Here is an 18,414-nt window from a genome sequence, read left to right as displayed (position 1 = left end):
TTTGCTGCTGCTTCAGATTGGGCTTCCTTTTCTACCTTATGTAGCATCTTGTATGATTTTGTTAATTCAATTATTTCATGCATGAGGTTGTTGATGTTGATCATGAGTCCTTCTGAGCAGCCCTGGTTTTCTGGCATTGCTAATCTTTTACTTGTAGCTTCGGCTGTATCCAAAATATACAGTTGAGCAAACTTCTGAGAAACACCATCCGAAGAATGTAAAGTTCTAGTATGGTGATAAACTTGTCCGTGTATTCTAAAACAGTATGGCCCATATCCTGATGGCGATGCAATATTTGCACTCATGGAAGCAAAAGCAAAAGAACTATTTATGGAACGAATATTTTCCATGAAATTTTTACTGTCAGAAACTTCGTTTGTCATTAATCTTTTTAAATACGCTGGGTAATCTGGAAAATGTATATCATTTGGACAGACTTTCCCTTTGCTACAACATCGAGTAAATTTCCCATCGGATGGTTTTTCATTGGAGAAATTTAGGGATAGGCAAAATTCACATCAAACAGTCATTCCACCACAACTATGTTTGAGAATTGCATCCTCATGTACTCCATTTTTGCTGAGAAGGCAGTTCCTACCAGAATTGGTAGTACTTGTTGATGACTATTCTCTAGACATATTCTGTTGTCGCCACCGTCTTCTTTCAACTTCAAAGGCACGTTGGTCTTTAGACATTTTCTGTTGATGACACCGGTGTTTTTTGGCATCAGAGTGACGTTTTTCCAATAGCTGCTCTTCAGATACATTCTGTCACAGGTGCTGCCTTCTTTCAAGATCAGACACACGTTGCTCTTCTGACATTTTCTGTTGATAACGCCAGCATCTTTTGGCTGCAGAGCTTCGTTGTATCAACAGTTGTTCTTTAGACATAGTCCCACCTCTCTACTATCATGGTCTGAGGTGCAGGTGAATGAGAATCCTGGCTGTCAGGCCTCTGAGAGCTGCCTGACCAGCGGCTGATTCAGCTGATTCTGTGGGGGTGGGACTTCCTCCTCCCTGCTGTCAGTTTCCAAAGCTGTGATGAGGAAGCTGGGGTGACAGAGGGAGCCACGCCCTCCAAGCCGCCTTCTCTTTTGCTCTGCTCTATGTCCAGCGGCCTCCTGCTCTGCCAAGTCTTCCAAACCTCCCGCTCTCTGCCTGCTCTCCTGCTCTGCTCTCTGTCGCCAAAGTTCCTGGGAGCCCGCAGGTGTGGCTTGGTGCAGCCGGCCTCACCTCCTGGGGCCGGCGATGATTCCAGGAGCCCATGGCCGCTGTTGCCTCCCAGGACGCTTGACACCTGCATATGCAAATTAACATGCCATATTTGGCATGTTAATTTGCATACCCACTCCTGATTCGCTGGTGGGCATGGCTTGTGGGCATTGTGGAGGGACAGTGAATTTGCATCTTTTTGTTTTATTAGTATAGATGTTCTTTGGTTAATCTCTTCCTAGCCCCTCTGCCTTCCTCCCTGCTGAGATCTGTTATTGTATTTTATGCATCCATGCCTCTGGTCCTATTTTATTCATCAGTTCATTAGATTCCACATATAAGTGAGATCATGTGATATTTGTCTTTCTCTAACTGGCTTATTTAGAAAAGCTTACCTTTTTAAAAGTGCAATACAATGAAATTTGTTCATTCATTCAACACAGTCTCTGTTGTAGATGCTAGGGATGCAAAATCAAACAAGGAATTACACAACTAAATTCTTATTTCACTATCATAATTTTCCTGGAAACAGTTGAGTGTTCAGATAGTCCTTGGTTCAAGTTTCGCTGATGTTGCTTTCAAGTTTTATGACCTCAAAAAAAAATTTTTTTTAAATACCCTGACAAAATATTTGGCCTTTCTAAGCCTTAGCTTTCCTCACTTGGAAATTAGGTTATTAATAGAAGTAATCTGACAGAATACTGAGGATTAAAAAGAAGGTAATGTATTTAGCTCCATACTCGGCCCATATACTCATCAATTTTTAGCTGCTCTCATTTATAGTTGTTGTGGATATTAGTATCTTCCTATGGAAAGAAGTATGTTTGCAGTCAGTTTCCTGTTGGTTTTATTTTTAATAATCCATTGAAATTAGGTAAATACAAAAGGATCTCAGAGAGTTTGAGGCAATAATATAAATTCAAGTGGGTAGAATTCTGCAGTCAGGTTCACAATCTGTCAGCTGATTCCATTTGTGGTGGAGGTTTTAAGAGCTGAATACTCACTCCTCTTAGGAATATAAATTCCGCATAATAAGAAATGTGATGACAACTGCCAGAAGAAATTTTGTGACATTTATAAAATGTTATGATGATTTAAATTATAAAATGTTACATAAATGCCAGGTAACACTTCAGCAGTATAAGAGTATATTTTAAAATGGTTTCTACAGAGTTTTATATTTTTTTCTAAATATTAGGTTGCTATACGCCATTCAAGTGACATAGAACTTAGGATTGGTGGAACTGCTGACGTTGCTGATATTGAAATCATACCAGTAAGTGTGTATCCGGTTTACTAATTGTGGTGGTTCTATGTCCCTAGTTAGTCCCTTTATGTTTAAAAATGTTATTATGTATTAATTTGACACAAATTATTATATGTAAATAAGTAATGAAGCAGAATAATAAATAAAGGTGTAAGAATTCACCACCAAACTTAAGTATCAGAGCACTACCAGTACCATTAAATCATCTGTAGGTTTCATCATGATTCTGCTCCTTTTAAGGGATAATTCCTTTCCTTCATTTTTTGGTTATTATCCCTTTACTTTTTCTAATTGGGTTACAATATGTGTATGAATTCCTTAACCATTCATTGTTTAGTTTACTCTGTTCATTTTTGAGCTTTATAAAAAACATGTACAGTCTTTGGTGTGTTGCTTTAAATTAAATATTGTGTTTCCAATTTTATCGAAGTTGTGTATGTGGTTGTATTCTATTATCACAGCTATTTAATAGTCCATTGCATAGACATTCTATAATTTGTATTCACATTCCATTGTTCATAAATTTAGGTGTTTCTGGTTTTTTTGTTAGTACAAAGACTTTACCTATGAACATTGATATACATACGTTCTGAGGCACTTATGCAAGAGTTTTCTTTTGGAGTGGAGTTGCTGAGACATTGAATATATGCATGTTTGACCTCACAAGATAATTTCCATACTTTCCCTTCAAGTTTCCATTGATTCACATTCCATTGCTCTATACATTGTATTATAAGACTTAATGTTTGCCAGTCTTTGGAATATAAAATGATATCTCACTGTGGTGTTGATTTGCATTTTTGCATTATAATTATACTTAATTTTTTTTGTTCGTTACCCTGATGAAATTTTGTTCTATAATTGATAGAGTGCACACACATGTTTTTTTTTTGGCCAGCCTCTCAGGAATTATATATGGCCTCATCTACCCAGAGAAACTTATCCTGATCTTTCAAAGCAGACCCATATGCCCCTCTATTGTGACATTTACAAGATGTTACAGACATCTTCAATTCTGGGAACATCTTCATTATAGTGATTGTCAATTGTCTTCAGGTTATCTGCACTTTTCTTTTTCTCTTTCAATAGTTTCCCAGTACCTAGCACCATTTTGGTGCTTAACTAAATTGAGCAGAAATTAATGAGGCTGCTGGTTGCCTTACGTAGGCCTCACTACTAGTTTGTACTTTAATGGCATCAGCACAATTCTATGGTATAATGTTCCAAACCTTATTTTATTCAGTATTGAAGGCATTATGAGTCCACATAGATGGACAGATATTAAGCTAGCTTGTCCAAGACTATGGTTACTCCTGGATATTAAACCCTGTAGGATCAGAGTGCTTTTTCCATTGCTATGGTGTTTCTTCTTGAACAATTTTAAACAAATATTGAGACTTTTATTACTTTATTTCCTCATGCCAAAGACATTTGTGGAAGGCTTTTCATGTTATAGCACAGCTAAGTAGTTTATAGAACTTTACATTAATAAATATTTATTAATATTTCCTAATTATGTTGGATTTTAAACATAGCTGCCTTAAAAAAATATTCTAGTACCACCTGGTACTATTAGCAGTACATTTAATAAGTGTGTGGCATTGACTCTGTATCTTAGTAACAATTAGGAAATTTTTCCCAAATGAGCAAATGGACAAGTCCAGAATGGGATAAGAGGAATGGTTTTTTTGCATATGTAAAGTGTCAAACTTTCATTAACCATTTTGGATTTTATAAATTTCACCTGTGCAATTGGGTTGATATTTTAAGTGAAACAGATAGTGGCCAATTGACCTTAATGAAGTATTTTCCTTAACATTAGAATATTGTTGCTTCTTTCTCTTTGAATAATACATGTAATTTTTTTACTAAGGAACTGTAGGGTATATATCAGTGATGGCGAACCTTTTGAGCTCGGCGTGTCAGCATTTTGAAAAACCCTAACTTAACTCTGGTGCTGTGTCACATATAGAAATTTTTTGATATTTGCAACCATAGTAAAACAGAGACATGTATTTTTGATATTTATTTTATATATTTAAATGCCATTTAACAAAGAAAAATCAACCAAAAAAATGAGTTCACATGTCACCTCTGACATGCGTGTCATAGGTTCGCCATCACTGGTATATATAGTAGCACCACCAGAAGGACAAATTCTATAGTTTTGTGGTGTAGGCACATCCTGACATATAAGCTCAAGTTAAGATACAATCAATAAACATTCCTTATATATTTAAGCTAAGTCTCACTTTGTATGGATGCAAAATGAATTATACTTAAGCACCACCAGGAGAAACAGATATGTAAACAAATAAAGGGACTTTGTGATGGTGTAATATAAGTAAATATAAGGAACAAAAATAGTCCTGAGCAGTGTCCTTAGTTTTGGTTTATCAAACTGGGGATTGAAGGATGCATAATATTTTATCAGGCAATAATAAGTTAGTGAAAGGTCTTCCTGACCAAGGGACACCTTGCTAAAGGTACAGAAGGTTGAAGCATCAGGTATTGGTTGGAAATGACAAGTCATACAGCTTACTGAAGTATAAGGTGGTAGGGTGAGAATGAAGGTAGGTGAGGCTGGAACATGAGCTAGGGGAAGGTCATGGTGACCTTTGTGAGCCTTGCTAATGAATTCGATATTCTCCTATAGATGGAGGAGAATCATTAAATTTTAATGCATGAAGCAGTGTGGTCAGATTTTCAGCGGCTTTAATTGTGACTTAGTTTTGTAGAGGAGAATTGGAGAAAGTGAGAATCTAGAAATGAAATGAAAAGTGATGAGTTACTAACTTTATTCAGTTACGAAAAGGATAAGAAGTGAGGAAGGAGGCAGAATTAATGGGATTTGGTAACTGATGATATACAGGAGTTGGGGGAAGGAAGGAAAATGTGACTAATTTTTATGGAGTACTCTAGTTAATGTCTTTGGTGAACATAACAGTATATTTTTTGTTGAGGTAGCATTCACATAAAACATGTTAATTTCCTGTGTACAACATAATGATTCGATATTTGTATTTATTGAAAAAAATGATTGCCACAATAAGTCTAGTTAACATCTGTCACCATACATAGTTACAAATATTTTTCTTATGATGAGGACTTTTAAGGTCTACCTCTTACAGTTTAATTTTTAGTTTAATTATTCTCTTAAACTATTACACTACTTTCTAATTATTCCTTTTTAAAAATTTTAGGACACATTTATCTTCGGCGGCACCTTTCTTGGCGGTACCCAGATTATTCCATTTTTGGTAAAGAACAAAGGCAAAACACGTGCCAGAGTGGAGTTTAATCTAGAAGGTCATTTATATTTTTCAATCGTTTTTAAACACAAAACAGGTATATATGTTATACTATAATGATATTATTGTAAAAATAAAACAGTTTTAAGTTGCTCAAAGATATAATTTTGTAAGTCAGGGGCAATTATTCTTAACTGTTTTTGATGATTCAGTAAATGATTTTCTTATGCTCTATAATCATGGTTTTACTTCTAGAAATACATCAATATTAATATCATAACACTTTGGTAATGCATGACATATAGCTGCTTATTAATAGATTTCATATAGTAAGTTATATATAAGTATATACTATAAATAAAAATAAAATTATTAATTTCTAGTTTTAATTGCTCATGAATTTCAGATAAATGTCCTGGAGAGCTATGTTTATTCATATATTAGGTATTTTTATGTTAAATTAAGTTTTAAAATATGCACTTTTATAAGTGCATTTCATTTGTTTACTCCAGGGGTTGGCAAATTAAGGCCTGTAGGCCAAATTTGGCCTGATACCTGATTTTATAAATAAAGTTTTATTAGAACACAGACACACTTATTTATATATTGTTTATGGCTGCATGTCTGCTATAATTGCAGAGTTGAATGGTTGTGATAGAAACCACGTGGCTTGCAAAACCTAAAATACTTACTATCTGGGCACTTATGAAAACAGCTTGCTGAGCATTGGTTTAGTCATTCCTTCAATAAATATTTGTTGAGTACCCATTATAGGCTAGAACAGTGGTTCTCAACCTTCTGGCCCTTTAAATACATTCGTCATGTTGTGACCCAACCATAAAATTATTTTCGTTGCTATTTTATAATTGTAATGTTGCTACTGTTATGAATCGTAATGTAAATATATGATATGCAAGATGGTCTTAGGCGACCCCTGTGAAAGGGTCGTTTGACTGCCAAAGGGGTCACGACCCACAGGTTGAGAACCACTGGGATAGATACTCCATTTTGAGTCTATAAAGGTATCTTACACTTTCTTGAGAAGTGAACAGTAAGTTTAATGGTAAGGGTATCAATACTAAACAGATGATCCATGAAAAGGGTTTAAATGACAAGGGTTTAATAAAGGAATTATCTATGGAGGTGGGAGCCAGGTGGAAAGAAACCAACAAGGGATGGAAGCTGCTTCTACCTCTGGGCCCGAAGGAACAAGAGGAGGCAAGATATTAGTGGAGCCCTATGAGTTTTGAAACTATGAAGGATGGGCCAACTTGAATAGTTACAGCTCTAAAAACGAAGCCATTGCCAGAACTAGCCAAAGCAGGGAAGACACAAGGGCATATATACCTTTTACCTTCTCATATCCTGCTGGAGTCTCCCTGTGGTTGAACCAAAGCAGAGGCAGAAGAACAATGGGGCCTAGCTGAATCAGCCTGTAGAGGTCAGGAAAGAGCAGAGAAAGATGGCTATTGGACTAAGTAATAAATAGAGACCACCTGTATCACTAGGTGAGGAGAATAAAGAATCAGATTATTGCCATATAATATGGCAGATGCTATAGGACAAGTCAGTGCATAATGCTCAAGGAGCATATTCTAGGGAAAACTAGACAAAAAGCAAGAAAGATGTTTTGCAGAATTTGATGTGTAATTTGAGTCTTGGAGGAGACACGCAAGAAAAGGGAATCTATGAAAGAATGCAAGTAAAAGCCTAGAAATGAGTCAGTGTGGAAGTAGTTCAGGATATCTAAAGCATAGAGCAACAGGACCGGAGGAGCAAGTGAGACCCAAGTTGCTGAGAGTCTTTTCTGGACTCTTAGCCTAGATCAGTGGTCGGCAAACTGCGGCTCGCGAGCCACATGCGGCTCTTTGGCCCCTTGAGTGTGGCTCTTCCACAAAATACCACGTGCGGGCACGCACATACAGTGTGATTGAAACTTCGTGGCCACAAAATACCGACTTCTGTGCATGGGCCACGAAGTTTCAATCACACTGTATGTGCGTGCCCGCACGTGGTATTTTGTGGAAGAGCCACACTCAAGGAGCCAAAGAGCCGCATGTGGCTTGCGAGCTGCAGTTTGCCGACCGCTGGCCTAGATGTTAGGCAGCACCATTAAAGGATTTATATCCAGGCAATTGTATAATTAGGCTCACGCTTTACTAATTTTCCTTTTGGAGGAAAGTTGAGATTTGTCTGGAGCAAAGAGTAGATGTGGGAAGGGCAAGACTAGAGACAGGGTGATCCATTAGGTATGGTTGTACAGGTGTGATGTGCTGAGATCCTGTACTCAGGTCATGATGCTGGGGATGGGAAGGAGGGGAGTACAAAGGTTCTGAGGATTTAGAAAGTCTCTGACTTGGCTACTAAGTGAACATGGGTATTAGGAAAGAGGAGGAAGTCTTGAATCACTCCCAGTTTTTGACACTAAGGGGTGGGTGACAATAGTTGATGCAATTTAGGAGGAGCAGGTTTAGGTGAGCATACTGTGTTTGAGGAGGCTGTGGAATAGCCCAGGAATAACAATAAAAAGTTGGAAGTCAATATGAAATCTATATTAATTTTTCAAAGAAATCTGGATGCTGAAACTCCCATGGTTTTAACACTTCACTCTGAATGACCAGCCCATATACTTTCATGCACCTAGTTCAATGGATTACAGCCTCTTCTTGCTTATTCTGCAGAGCTACTCTGCAAAGTGCCTTTCCTCAATTCTGCTTTAGTCCTAGCTCAAACCTCCCCTCTAGGCCACTGCATCTTTTCAAATGCTTTCTCTGCTTGCAAGCCTTTCTCCTCATACTTATACCAGAGAGTGGTCTCCTTAAAGCAGAGATGTTATCAGACCTCTGCTTAAAAAGCCTTGCTGGTTCCCTATTACCAGTGTTTCTCAGCAGCTTGCTGCTGACACAGTCTAGGAAAAATGTAAATGGATCTTAATTAACAACTTGCAGTATAGTTTATACTTAAAATACCCTGAAAATGTATCTTATTTTTATAAATATTTGAACACATAAATGCCCTTCATTGGCAAATTAGACTTGTTTTTTTTCACATGATGGCTTCAGGATTATTTGATAGAGTGACTTACAGGAGAGGAAAGGTTGAAATCCATTTGTGTTGGCTGTGATTCCACTTTGTCTTCCCAGCCACCATGTCCATTATAGGCGCCATTGATTCTCTGTGCCGCTGCCAGATTCTGTTTTGCATTTCCTCCCAGTGGCACTGGGCTTCCCTTCTAGGATGCTTCCTTTTTTTTTTTTGGTCCCTGCTGCTTGAGATCCTGTCTACTTTTATAAATGAGCTTCAACCTCCTGAGTCCTGTTGGTCGTTAGTCCCATTCCCCTCCCACATCCAATTGTTTGAAATTACTTTTTAAATCTTTTCTCCCTTAGGATGTTGTATAAGTTTTATTGTAACACTAACCAAAAAGGGCTATGTACCTGTTTGTCTCCCCTGGTACACTGTGAGCTCCATGGGATTAAAGACTATATAGTTTTTGTTTTCTATTTGAACAGTCCAGTATAGTGCTGTGTATATTATAGGCACTCAAGAAATATTTATTGAAGCTAACTTGGATTATTGCATTTCACAAACTATATTTTATATATACTCCAAATATATTTATGAATATTGATTTATCCATTTTTGTTATGTCTTCTATTTTCAAAACATACATGCATTCAAGGTGGATATTCTTTGCTGTGCAATATGTGCATCTTTCTGCATATCACCAACAATGTTTATATTAATGTAAACTTAATGGGTTTTGGTTTTTTTGTTCATTTGTTTAATGGTTTTTACATTGTAGTAAGTGAAATTGAGTAGGATGAAAGACGGTGGAATGAGATATCGAAGTTCATCTCCAGACAGGGATAAATGAACTTATTATTATTCCTTGGCATAATCTGAAAACTTTATGGAGGAAAAAGAATTTTTAAAATCATTTAGATGAGGACAGAGTTCTGTTCTAACATTTGATCTTTCAGAAAATTGTTTCAGAGGTTAATTTAAATAGTTATAATTTTTGAACCTGAAGTTTGCATTACTATTGGTCAATTGTTTCTGTATCTTTTGTATCTGGAGTGATTCCATTTTGTCAAGTTTTCTTTTGTAAAATTGTGTTTCTTCTTTGTGCACTCTTTTAGACATCAGGAGTGTTCTGCGTCTTCCCTGCTCCATCTTCACTGGAAAGCGTGTCTCCCAACCTTCTCATATCTAAGATTCAGTCAGTTATGTGACCTTGACCTTTACTAGTATTTCTTTCCACATTCATCTGATAGGACTATGATATGCTTCTTGAATGTTGGAGACTTTTTGAAAAATGGAATTACTGTCTGTTTTGCTAATTGAATATATATTTGCACCATGTTTGGATATCAGTTTTGCTGATTAGAACTTTTATATTTAGAGCGATTATTTAATCCAGCAAACTTACACAGCACAGCACAGATATTTTAGCAATTGCTTTTAGGTTGTTAAGAACACATTGATGATGTTTCTTAGTGTTTCATTTAACAACTAGAGGCCTGGTGCATGAATTCATGCACAAGTGGGGTCTGGCTGGTCCGCCCTGATGGGGGTGATCAGGGCCGGGCTGGCACGGGGCAGCGGGGGGGGGGGGGGGCATGGGAGGTTGGCCAGGGACTGATTGAGGCCCCAATTAAGCTGGTTGGTTGCCGCAGTGCGCGACATAGCAACCGGTCGTTCCAGTAGTTCGTTGTTCCGGTTGCATGGCTTATATATATAGACTAGAGGCCCGGTGCACAAAAATTTGTGCACTGGGGGGGAGGGGGGGCCCCTCAGCCCGGCCTGTGCCCTCTCGCAGTCTGGGACCCCTCGGGAGATAACGACCTGCTGGCTTAGGCCTGTTCCCGGGTGGCAGAGGGCAGGCCCAATCCCTAGGTGCAGCCCCTGGTCGGGCTCAGAGCAGGGCCGATTGGGGAGTTGGGGCGCCGCCCCTTGTCATGCACAGAGCAGGGTGGATCTGGAGGTTGCGATGCCACCCCTAGTCATGCTCAGGGTAGGGCCGATTGGGGGGTTGGGGCACCGCCCCCTGTCACACTCAAGGCAGGGTCGATGGGGAGGTTGCAGCGCCACCCCCTGTCACGCACAGAGCAGGGTCAATCAGGGGGTTGGGGTGCTGCCTCCTGTCACTCACAGAGCAGGGCCCATCAGGAGGATTGGTGCTCCATACCCTGTCACGCACAGAGCAGGGTTGATCAGGGGGTTGGGGAGCTCCCCCCTGTCATGCACAGAGCAGGGACAATCAGGGGCTTCAGGAGCTCCCCCCTGTCACTCACAGAGTAGGGCCGATAGGGGAGTTGGGGCACCGCCCCCTGTCACACACACAGCAGGGTGGATCAGGGGGTTGGGGCGCCGCACCCTGTAACACTCAGGGCAGGGCCGATGGGGAGGTTATGGCTCTACCCTGTCACACACAGAGCAGGGCCCGTGGTGGGGGTTGGGGTGCCGCACTCTATCACCCACAGAGCAGGGCCGATCAGGGGGTTGGGGCTCCGCCACTGTCACACTCAGGACAGGGCCGATGGGGAGATTATGGCTCTACCCCTTCACACACAGAGCAGGGCCCATGGGGGGGGGGTTGGGGGCGCCGCACCCTGTCTCACACAGAGCAGGGCCAATCAGGGGGTTGGGGCGCCGCACCCTGTCACACACAGAGCTGCAGGCTGATCAGGGGGTTGGGGAGCTCCCTCCTATCAGGCACAGAGCAGGGCTGATCAGGGGGTTGGGGGGCCTTCCCCTGTCACGAACAGAGCAGGGAGGATAGGGAGGTTGTGGCCCCGCCCCCTGTCACACACAGAGCCGCAGGGCGATCAAGAGGTTTGGTCACAGCCCCCTGTCACGCTGATCCCGGTTTCGGGAGGCCTCGTGGCTCTGCTGATCCTGGTGCTGGGAGGCATATTACCCTTTTACTATATAGGATAGAGGCCTGGTGCACAGGTGGGGGCCAGCTGGTTTGCCCTGAAGGGTGTTCTGGATCAGGGTGGGGGATATGCTTGGGTGCCTGGCCAGCCTGGGTGAAGGGCTGATGGCTGTTTGCAGCTGGTCACACACCCTTCAGGGTGGGGGCCCCCACTGGGGTGCCTGGCCAGTCTGGGTGAGGGGCTGAGGGCTGTTTTCAGGCTGATGGGTGACTGAAGCTCCCAACCGCTCCTTTTTTTCTTTTTTCTTTTTTCTTTTTTCTTTTTTTATTCTGGGCCAGCTTTCGCTCTGAGGCTTGGCTCCAGCTCTGAGGCCTCCCTGCTGCTGAAAGCAGGTATCTGGTTTGTTTGGGTTCTATAATCGAAACACTGTTTCAACTCCAGCTCTGAGATCCCGGCTGGCTGAAAGCAGGTTTCTGGGGTTTTGTTTAGCTTCTATATTTGTAACAATGTTTCAAACTGCAAGCTCAGAGGCTGGCAGCGGCAGGCAGGGAACAGGCAGGAACGTTGGCTTCCTCCGTCACTGAACAAGCAAGCCTCATGTTTGCTTCAAGCTGCCTGGCTGCCGGCCGCCATCTTGGCTGGCAGTTAATTTGCATATCGCCCTGATTAGCCAATGGGAAGGATAGTGGAGGTACGGCTAATTACAATGTTTCTCTTTTATTAGATAGGATTGGCTTCTTTTACATGCACTCTTTCTTGTCTTATAGGGAAACACAAAGACCCTGCATTTCCTGACCGGTATTATTTAGAGTTAGAGGGAAGGACATCTATGGAATGCGGCATATCATTTACTCCTGGAGAAGTAAGTTCAACTTTCTATTACTGATATTACTGGGGTATGGTGAAGTTACTGATAATCATAACCAAGAAGATACCAAAGATCACTGAAGCTCTTTATGCAATGGGTCTTTTTCTCACTTATTAGCATGCCTGGGTGTATCCTTTAATTCAGAAAAATGATTGCTAGAGCTGTCTGGCTCCTGCTTGCAGAGTGTTTCAAGCAGTGCACAGGGCACACACAAAGAAACTATAGTCTTGTTTTCCCAATTATGTTGTCTAGAAAACTCAAGATATGACTTGTATGAAGGACAGGGAAGTTGAGACTAACCCCCAAATCACTAATAATTGAGCTAGAGTGTACTTTGTACTTATCTTTAATTGGGCCTTGCTCAATGCTGTTGGAATCACTATCTGAATTTACTTTAAATATGCTGTGAAGATTTAGGAGGTGTTGCTATGATACTGGTTCTTTTTGTAGTGTTCCTTCATGTTTAGTGATTTAAAAACCACAATAACAGTAAAGACAGAGCATGATTGTGGGCTTCATTTAAGAATGTTGGGGAATTCCAAAATGGTGGCAGAGTAAGTGGAAGCTACACTGACACTCTCCCAGGATCAAACTGGAATTACAACTAAAATACAGAAAAAAATATCCTGAAGAATAAGCTGAAGAATAGCTGGAGAGAATCCTGATAACCAAGGACAGAAGTGGAGACTACATAGAGACTGGTAGGAAGGCCGGAGATAGGAAAGGGCTGGCTGGGTTCTAACAGGCAGCAGCTGAACTTCTGGAAGGATATCTCAGATGTGGGGGGTTTCCACTGAGAACTCTGGGATATAAACCTCAAGCCGGGCTTCCCAGCCCAGAACACCAGACCTGAGAAAGTTGCCCACAGAACATCGGGCAGTGAAAAGCAGTGGGGTTGCTGCCTGCCAGGGAGAAATGGCTGGAAATGCAAGCACCCTCTTAATGGGCCAGCACACAAAATGTTGTGTGCAGCTACTCACCTTGGGCTCCAGAAGAGGGAGGAGAGAGGGAACTACAGCTGTGTGAGCAGAATCCAGGGTTGGAGGCTCGGAGGTTAGAGCTCAGAAGGGAGCCACCCCAGTTTCCTGTGCAGAGTCATTCCCTCACACACAGAGGATATCTTTCTCATGCAGACATTTGCTATCTAGGCAGATTTTGCCTGGGTGGGGGTGAGGGAGCAATTGCCCCACCTTGTTGGACTACCTCTCACCCCACCCTGTGTTTCATAGCCTGAGGCTAATCAAGACTGAATGTCTATTCAACTGCAGGCAGATGTGGATCTCAGCAGACTTTCAGTCTTTGCCTGATTTCCTTCTAGGCCTGGGGCTAGGAAAAGCAGACCTTGGTGCACATCTTGGTGATTTCCAAAGGCACCCAGCCACAACAGAGGGAGCTGCAAGCTGTGGATTGTTGATAGCTCCAAACAGGGTACTCAGGGCCAGCCACAAACAACATCTGACATTGTCGTACACTAGAAATTGGGAATCATAGCAGATCAACCTAGCACATAGACACAAACCCAAACAGGCAGCCAAAATGGGGAGACAAAAAAACAAGCCCCAGATGAAAGAACAAGAGAATTCTCCAGAAGAAGTACTAAACAAAATGGAGATAAGACATTTATCAGATACAGAGTTCAGAATGATGGCAATGATGCTCAACAGTATGAGAAAAGATAGTAACTGAAAAAAGACCAGTCAGAAATGAAGAATGACATACCACCATTAAAGAACACATTGGGAGGAATACACAGCAGATAGAGGAGCTGAGGTTCAAATCAGTGAATAAGAAGACAGTAGACAAAATGACTCAGAGAACCAAAAAAACCCCCAAAACAATTAAAAAATAGGAGGAGAGCTTAAGGGAGCTGTGGGACAACATGAGATATAACAATATGTGCATCATAGAAGTGCCTGAAGGTAAAGAAGGTGAGCAAGATAGAGAATTTGTTTGATGAAATAAGGGCAGAAAACTTCCCTAACTTGGTGAAGGAAAAAGTCACATAAGTTCAGGAGAGTCCCAAGCAAGAAGAACCCAAAGCAAACCTTGCCCACTCCAAGACAGATCATAATTAAAATGCCAAAAATTAAAGATAAGGAAAGAATCTTAAAGGCAACAAGAGAAAGCTAATTGTTGTGCTGTGCCTGCATGGCCAAGGGTGAACCTGAGGAGGGGTGGTGAAGGATTAAAGAAGACAGACAAGAGAATACAGTTGGGGCTTTATAGATCTCCTGTGCCTGGATGAAGACACAGAAAGACCCCGCCTGCAAGCTGAGGCTTTATTTTATAGTCAGAACACACAAAGCAAAACATAGGAAGTGGTCAGCATGTTTACAATGTTCTTATGCATTTCACCTTGTTTTGGCAGCACTTGTTGCACCTCCCACAGCCCGTTAGCTACTTAGGAAGGAACTAGGGAGGGCTATAATGTTAAGCTTAATTATATAAGAGACCTCTGCCCTCCAAGCTGGGACTTGTTTGTGGCCCTTCCACAGGTCAATCTGAGACTTGATCCTATAGCCACTCCCTATAATTTGTTATCTACAAAGGAGCTCCCATAGGGCTGTCAGTTGATTTTTCATCAGAAACTGCCAGGAGTCTTATCCAGCATCTAGAAGGGTTGAGGAATCTGGAGAAGGGCTGCAGTAAATTATTAAAGAGTCTAGAGATGAAATAATTTTGGAAGGCATTTCGGAGAGCCAGAGGAGCTTGGCTGTAAGAACCAAGTTCTCCTGTCTCTCTGGACCCCTTGGTTTTTATTAACACAAATTGTCCTAAAGCAAGGTAGATATACATATCAAAGGCAAGGTTTAGTATACAGAATCCATTGTCAGATTGGAGGAACTGCCTTCAGCTGTTTCAGGTGTTTGGCCAGTAGAAGGCAATAACATGTAGCTTGAAATGCCCTCAGCTGTCTGGCAGCAAGCAATCATCTATGCAAATCTGTACGTGTGGGGAAATGCCCTTAGCCATTTCCAGCAGGCAATCCTCAAGGTTCCATCAACCTTTTGATGAAACTTCTTGCATTTATGACATGCTGGAATTAGCTTCTGGCAAGAAACTCTACAGGCAAGAGGAATGAAATGAAGTATTCAAGGTAATGAAAAGCAAGGACCTGAAACTAAGATTACTATATCCAGCAAGGCTATTATTCAAAACTAGAGGCCCGGTGCACAAAAATTTGTGCACTCGGGGGAAGGGGGGGGGGGTCCCTCAGCCCGGCCTGTGCCCTCTCGCAGTCTGGGACCCCTCGGGAGATAACAACCTGCTGGCTTAGGCCTGCTCCCGGGTGGCAGAGGGCAGGCCCAATCCCTAGGTGGAGCCCCTGGTCGGGCTCAGAGCAGGGACGATTGGGGAGTTGGGGCACCTTCCCCTGTCATGCACAGATCAGGGCAGATTGGGAAGTTGCGATGCCACCCTCAGTCACGCTCAGGGTAGGGCCGATTGGGAGGTTGTGGCGCCACCCACTGTCACCCACAGAGCAGGGCCCATCAGGGGGGTTGGGGCTCCGTACCCTGTCATGCACAGAGCAGGGCCAATCAGGGGGTTGGGGCGCTGCCCCCTGTCATGCACAGAGCAGGGCCCATCAGGGGGTTGGGGCTCCATACCCTGTCATGCACAGAGCAGGGCCGATCAGGGGGTTGAGGAGCTTCCCCCTGTCACTCACAGAGTAGGGCCGATAGGGGAGTTGGGGCACCGCCCCCTGTCACACTCAGGGCAGGGCGGATCAAGGGGTTGGGGCGCCACCCTTTATCACCCACAGAGCAGGGCCGATCAGGGAGTTGGGGCGCTGCCACTGTCACACTCAGGGCAGGGCCAATGGGGAGGTTATGGCTCTACCCCATTACACAGAGAGCAGGTCCCGTGGCGGGGTGGGTTGGGGCGCCGCCCTCTTACACCCACAGAGCAGGGCTGATCAGGTGGTTGGGGCGCCGCCACTCTCATACTCAGGGCAGGGCCAATGGGGAGGTTATGGTTCTACCCCGTCACACACAGAGCAGGGCCCTTGGGGTGGGGGGGTTGGGGCCCCGCCCCCTGTCACACACACAGCTGCAGGGAGATCAGGGGGTTGGGGAGCTCCCCCCTATCAGGCACAGAGCAGGGCTGAGCAGGGGGTTGGGGTGCCTTCCCCTGTCACAAACAGAGCAGGGAGGATTGGGAGGTTGTGGCCCCGCCCCCTGTCACACACAGAGCCACAGGGCGATCAGGGGGTTTGGGCGCTGCCCCCTGTCACGCTGATCCCGGTGCTGGGAGGCCTCGCGGCTCTGCTGATCCCGGTGCTGGGAGGCATATTACCCTTTTACTATATAGGATAGAGGCCTGGTGCATGGGTGGGGCTGGCTGGTTTGCCCTGAAGGGTGTCCTGGATCAGGGTGGGGGTCCCCACTGGGGTGCCTGACCAGCCTGGGTGAGGGGATGATGGCTGTTTGCAGCTGGTCACACACCCTTCCGAGTGGGGGTCCCCACTGGGGTGCCTGGCCAGCCTGGATGAGGGGATGATGGCTGTTTGCAGCTGGTCACACAGCCTTCAGGGTGGGGGTCCCCACTGGGGTGCCTGGCCAGTCTGGGTGAGTGGCTGAGGGCTGTTTTCAGGCTGGGACTGAAGCTCCCAACCGCTCCTTTTTTTTTTTTTTTTTTTTATTCTGGGCCAGCTTTAGTTCTGAGGCCTCGGCTGCTGAAAACAGGTTTCTGGCCTTTGTTTACCGTCTGTGTTTGATACAATGTTGCAGTCTGGCTGGCTGAAGCCCCACTGAGTAAAGCAGGTTTCTGGGTTTTTTTTAGCTTCTATATTTGCAACATAGTTACTTAGAGTTGCAGCTGAGAGTCCGGCAAGTCAGGCGGGGAACGTTGGAGTCCTCCGTCACTGAAGCAAGCAAGCCTCCCTGTTCGCATCAGCTGCCTGGCTGCCTGCCGCCATCTTGGCTGCCAGTTAATTTGCGTATCTCGCTGATTAGCCAATGGGAAGGGTAGCAGTCGTACGCCAATTACCATGTTTCTCTTTTATTAGTTTAGATAGGTGGTGAAATGAAGAGCTTCCCAGAAAAGGCTAAAGGTGTTTATCACCAACAAATCAGCAGGAAATGCTACAGGGACTGCTGTAATGAGAAGAAGAAATATAGAGAGAAAGAACCATAGGCATAAAGAATTAAAATGGCAGTAAATAAGTAAATGTCAATAACCTAAAATGTAAATGGATTAAATATTCTAATCAAAAGTCATAGGGTAGCTGAATGGAAATGAAAACATGACCTAAATATATGCTGTCTACAGGTGACCCACCTCAGAACCAAAGACGCACACAGGATGAGAGTGAAGGGTTGGAAAAACATTTTCCATGAAAATGAAAATGGAAAAACAAAAAAACTGGGGTAGCAATACTCATATTTGACAAGATAGACTTCAAAACGAAGGCCATCAAAAGAGATAATAAAGACCACTACATAATACTAAAGGGACGGATCTAATAAAAGGATATTACCCTGATAAAGATATTTGCATCTGATATAGGATCTCCTAAATATATAAAAAAACACTTCTGAAGGACATTAAAGGAGAGATCAACAGCAATACAGTCATATTAAGGAACTTTAACCCCATGCTGACTTCACTGTATAGATCTTCCAGACAAAAAATCAACAAGGAAACAGTGAATCTAAATGACACACTGTATCAGATGGATTTAATTGATATTGATAGAACATTTTACCCTAAAGCTGCAGAATATACATTGTTTTCAAATGCACATGAGTCATTCTCAAAGGTAGACCACATGTTAGGATGCAAAACAAGGTTTTACAAGTTCAAGAATATTGCAATCCAATATCAAGCATCTTCTCAGATCACAATAGCATGAATTTAGAAGTCAATTACATTAGAAACACTAAAAAACATTAAAAAACATGGAGGCTAAATAGCATGTTATTAAAGAACAAAT

General features: G+C 42.9%; 1 protein-coding gene across 1 annotated transcript in view; it reads left to right on the top strand.

Moving 5' to 3' along the window:
* CFAP47 (cilia and flagella associated protein 47) overlaps positions 1 to 18,414 on the top strand; it is a 467,420-nt gene that overhangs the window by 86,158 nt on the left and 362,848 nt on the right. The window contains 3 exon segments of the mRNA XM_059678706.1: positions 2,410 to 2,487; positions 5,682 to 5,826; positions 12,379 to 12,473. Of these exon segments, the coding sequence (XP_059534689.1) occupies positions 2,410 to 2,487; positions 5,682 to 5,826; positions 12,379 to 12,473 (318 nt within the window).

This window comes from Myotis daubentonii, chromosome X, assembly GCF_963259705.1.
Source record: "Myotis daubentonii chromosome X, mMyoDau2.1, whole genome shotgun sequence".
Lineage (NCBI taxonomy): Eukaryota > Metazoa > Chordata > Mammalia > Chiroptera > Vespertilionidae > Myotis > Myotis daubentonii.
This window is presented reverse-complemented; position numbering and strand designations above follow the sequence as displayed.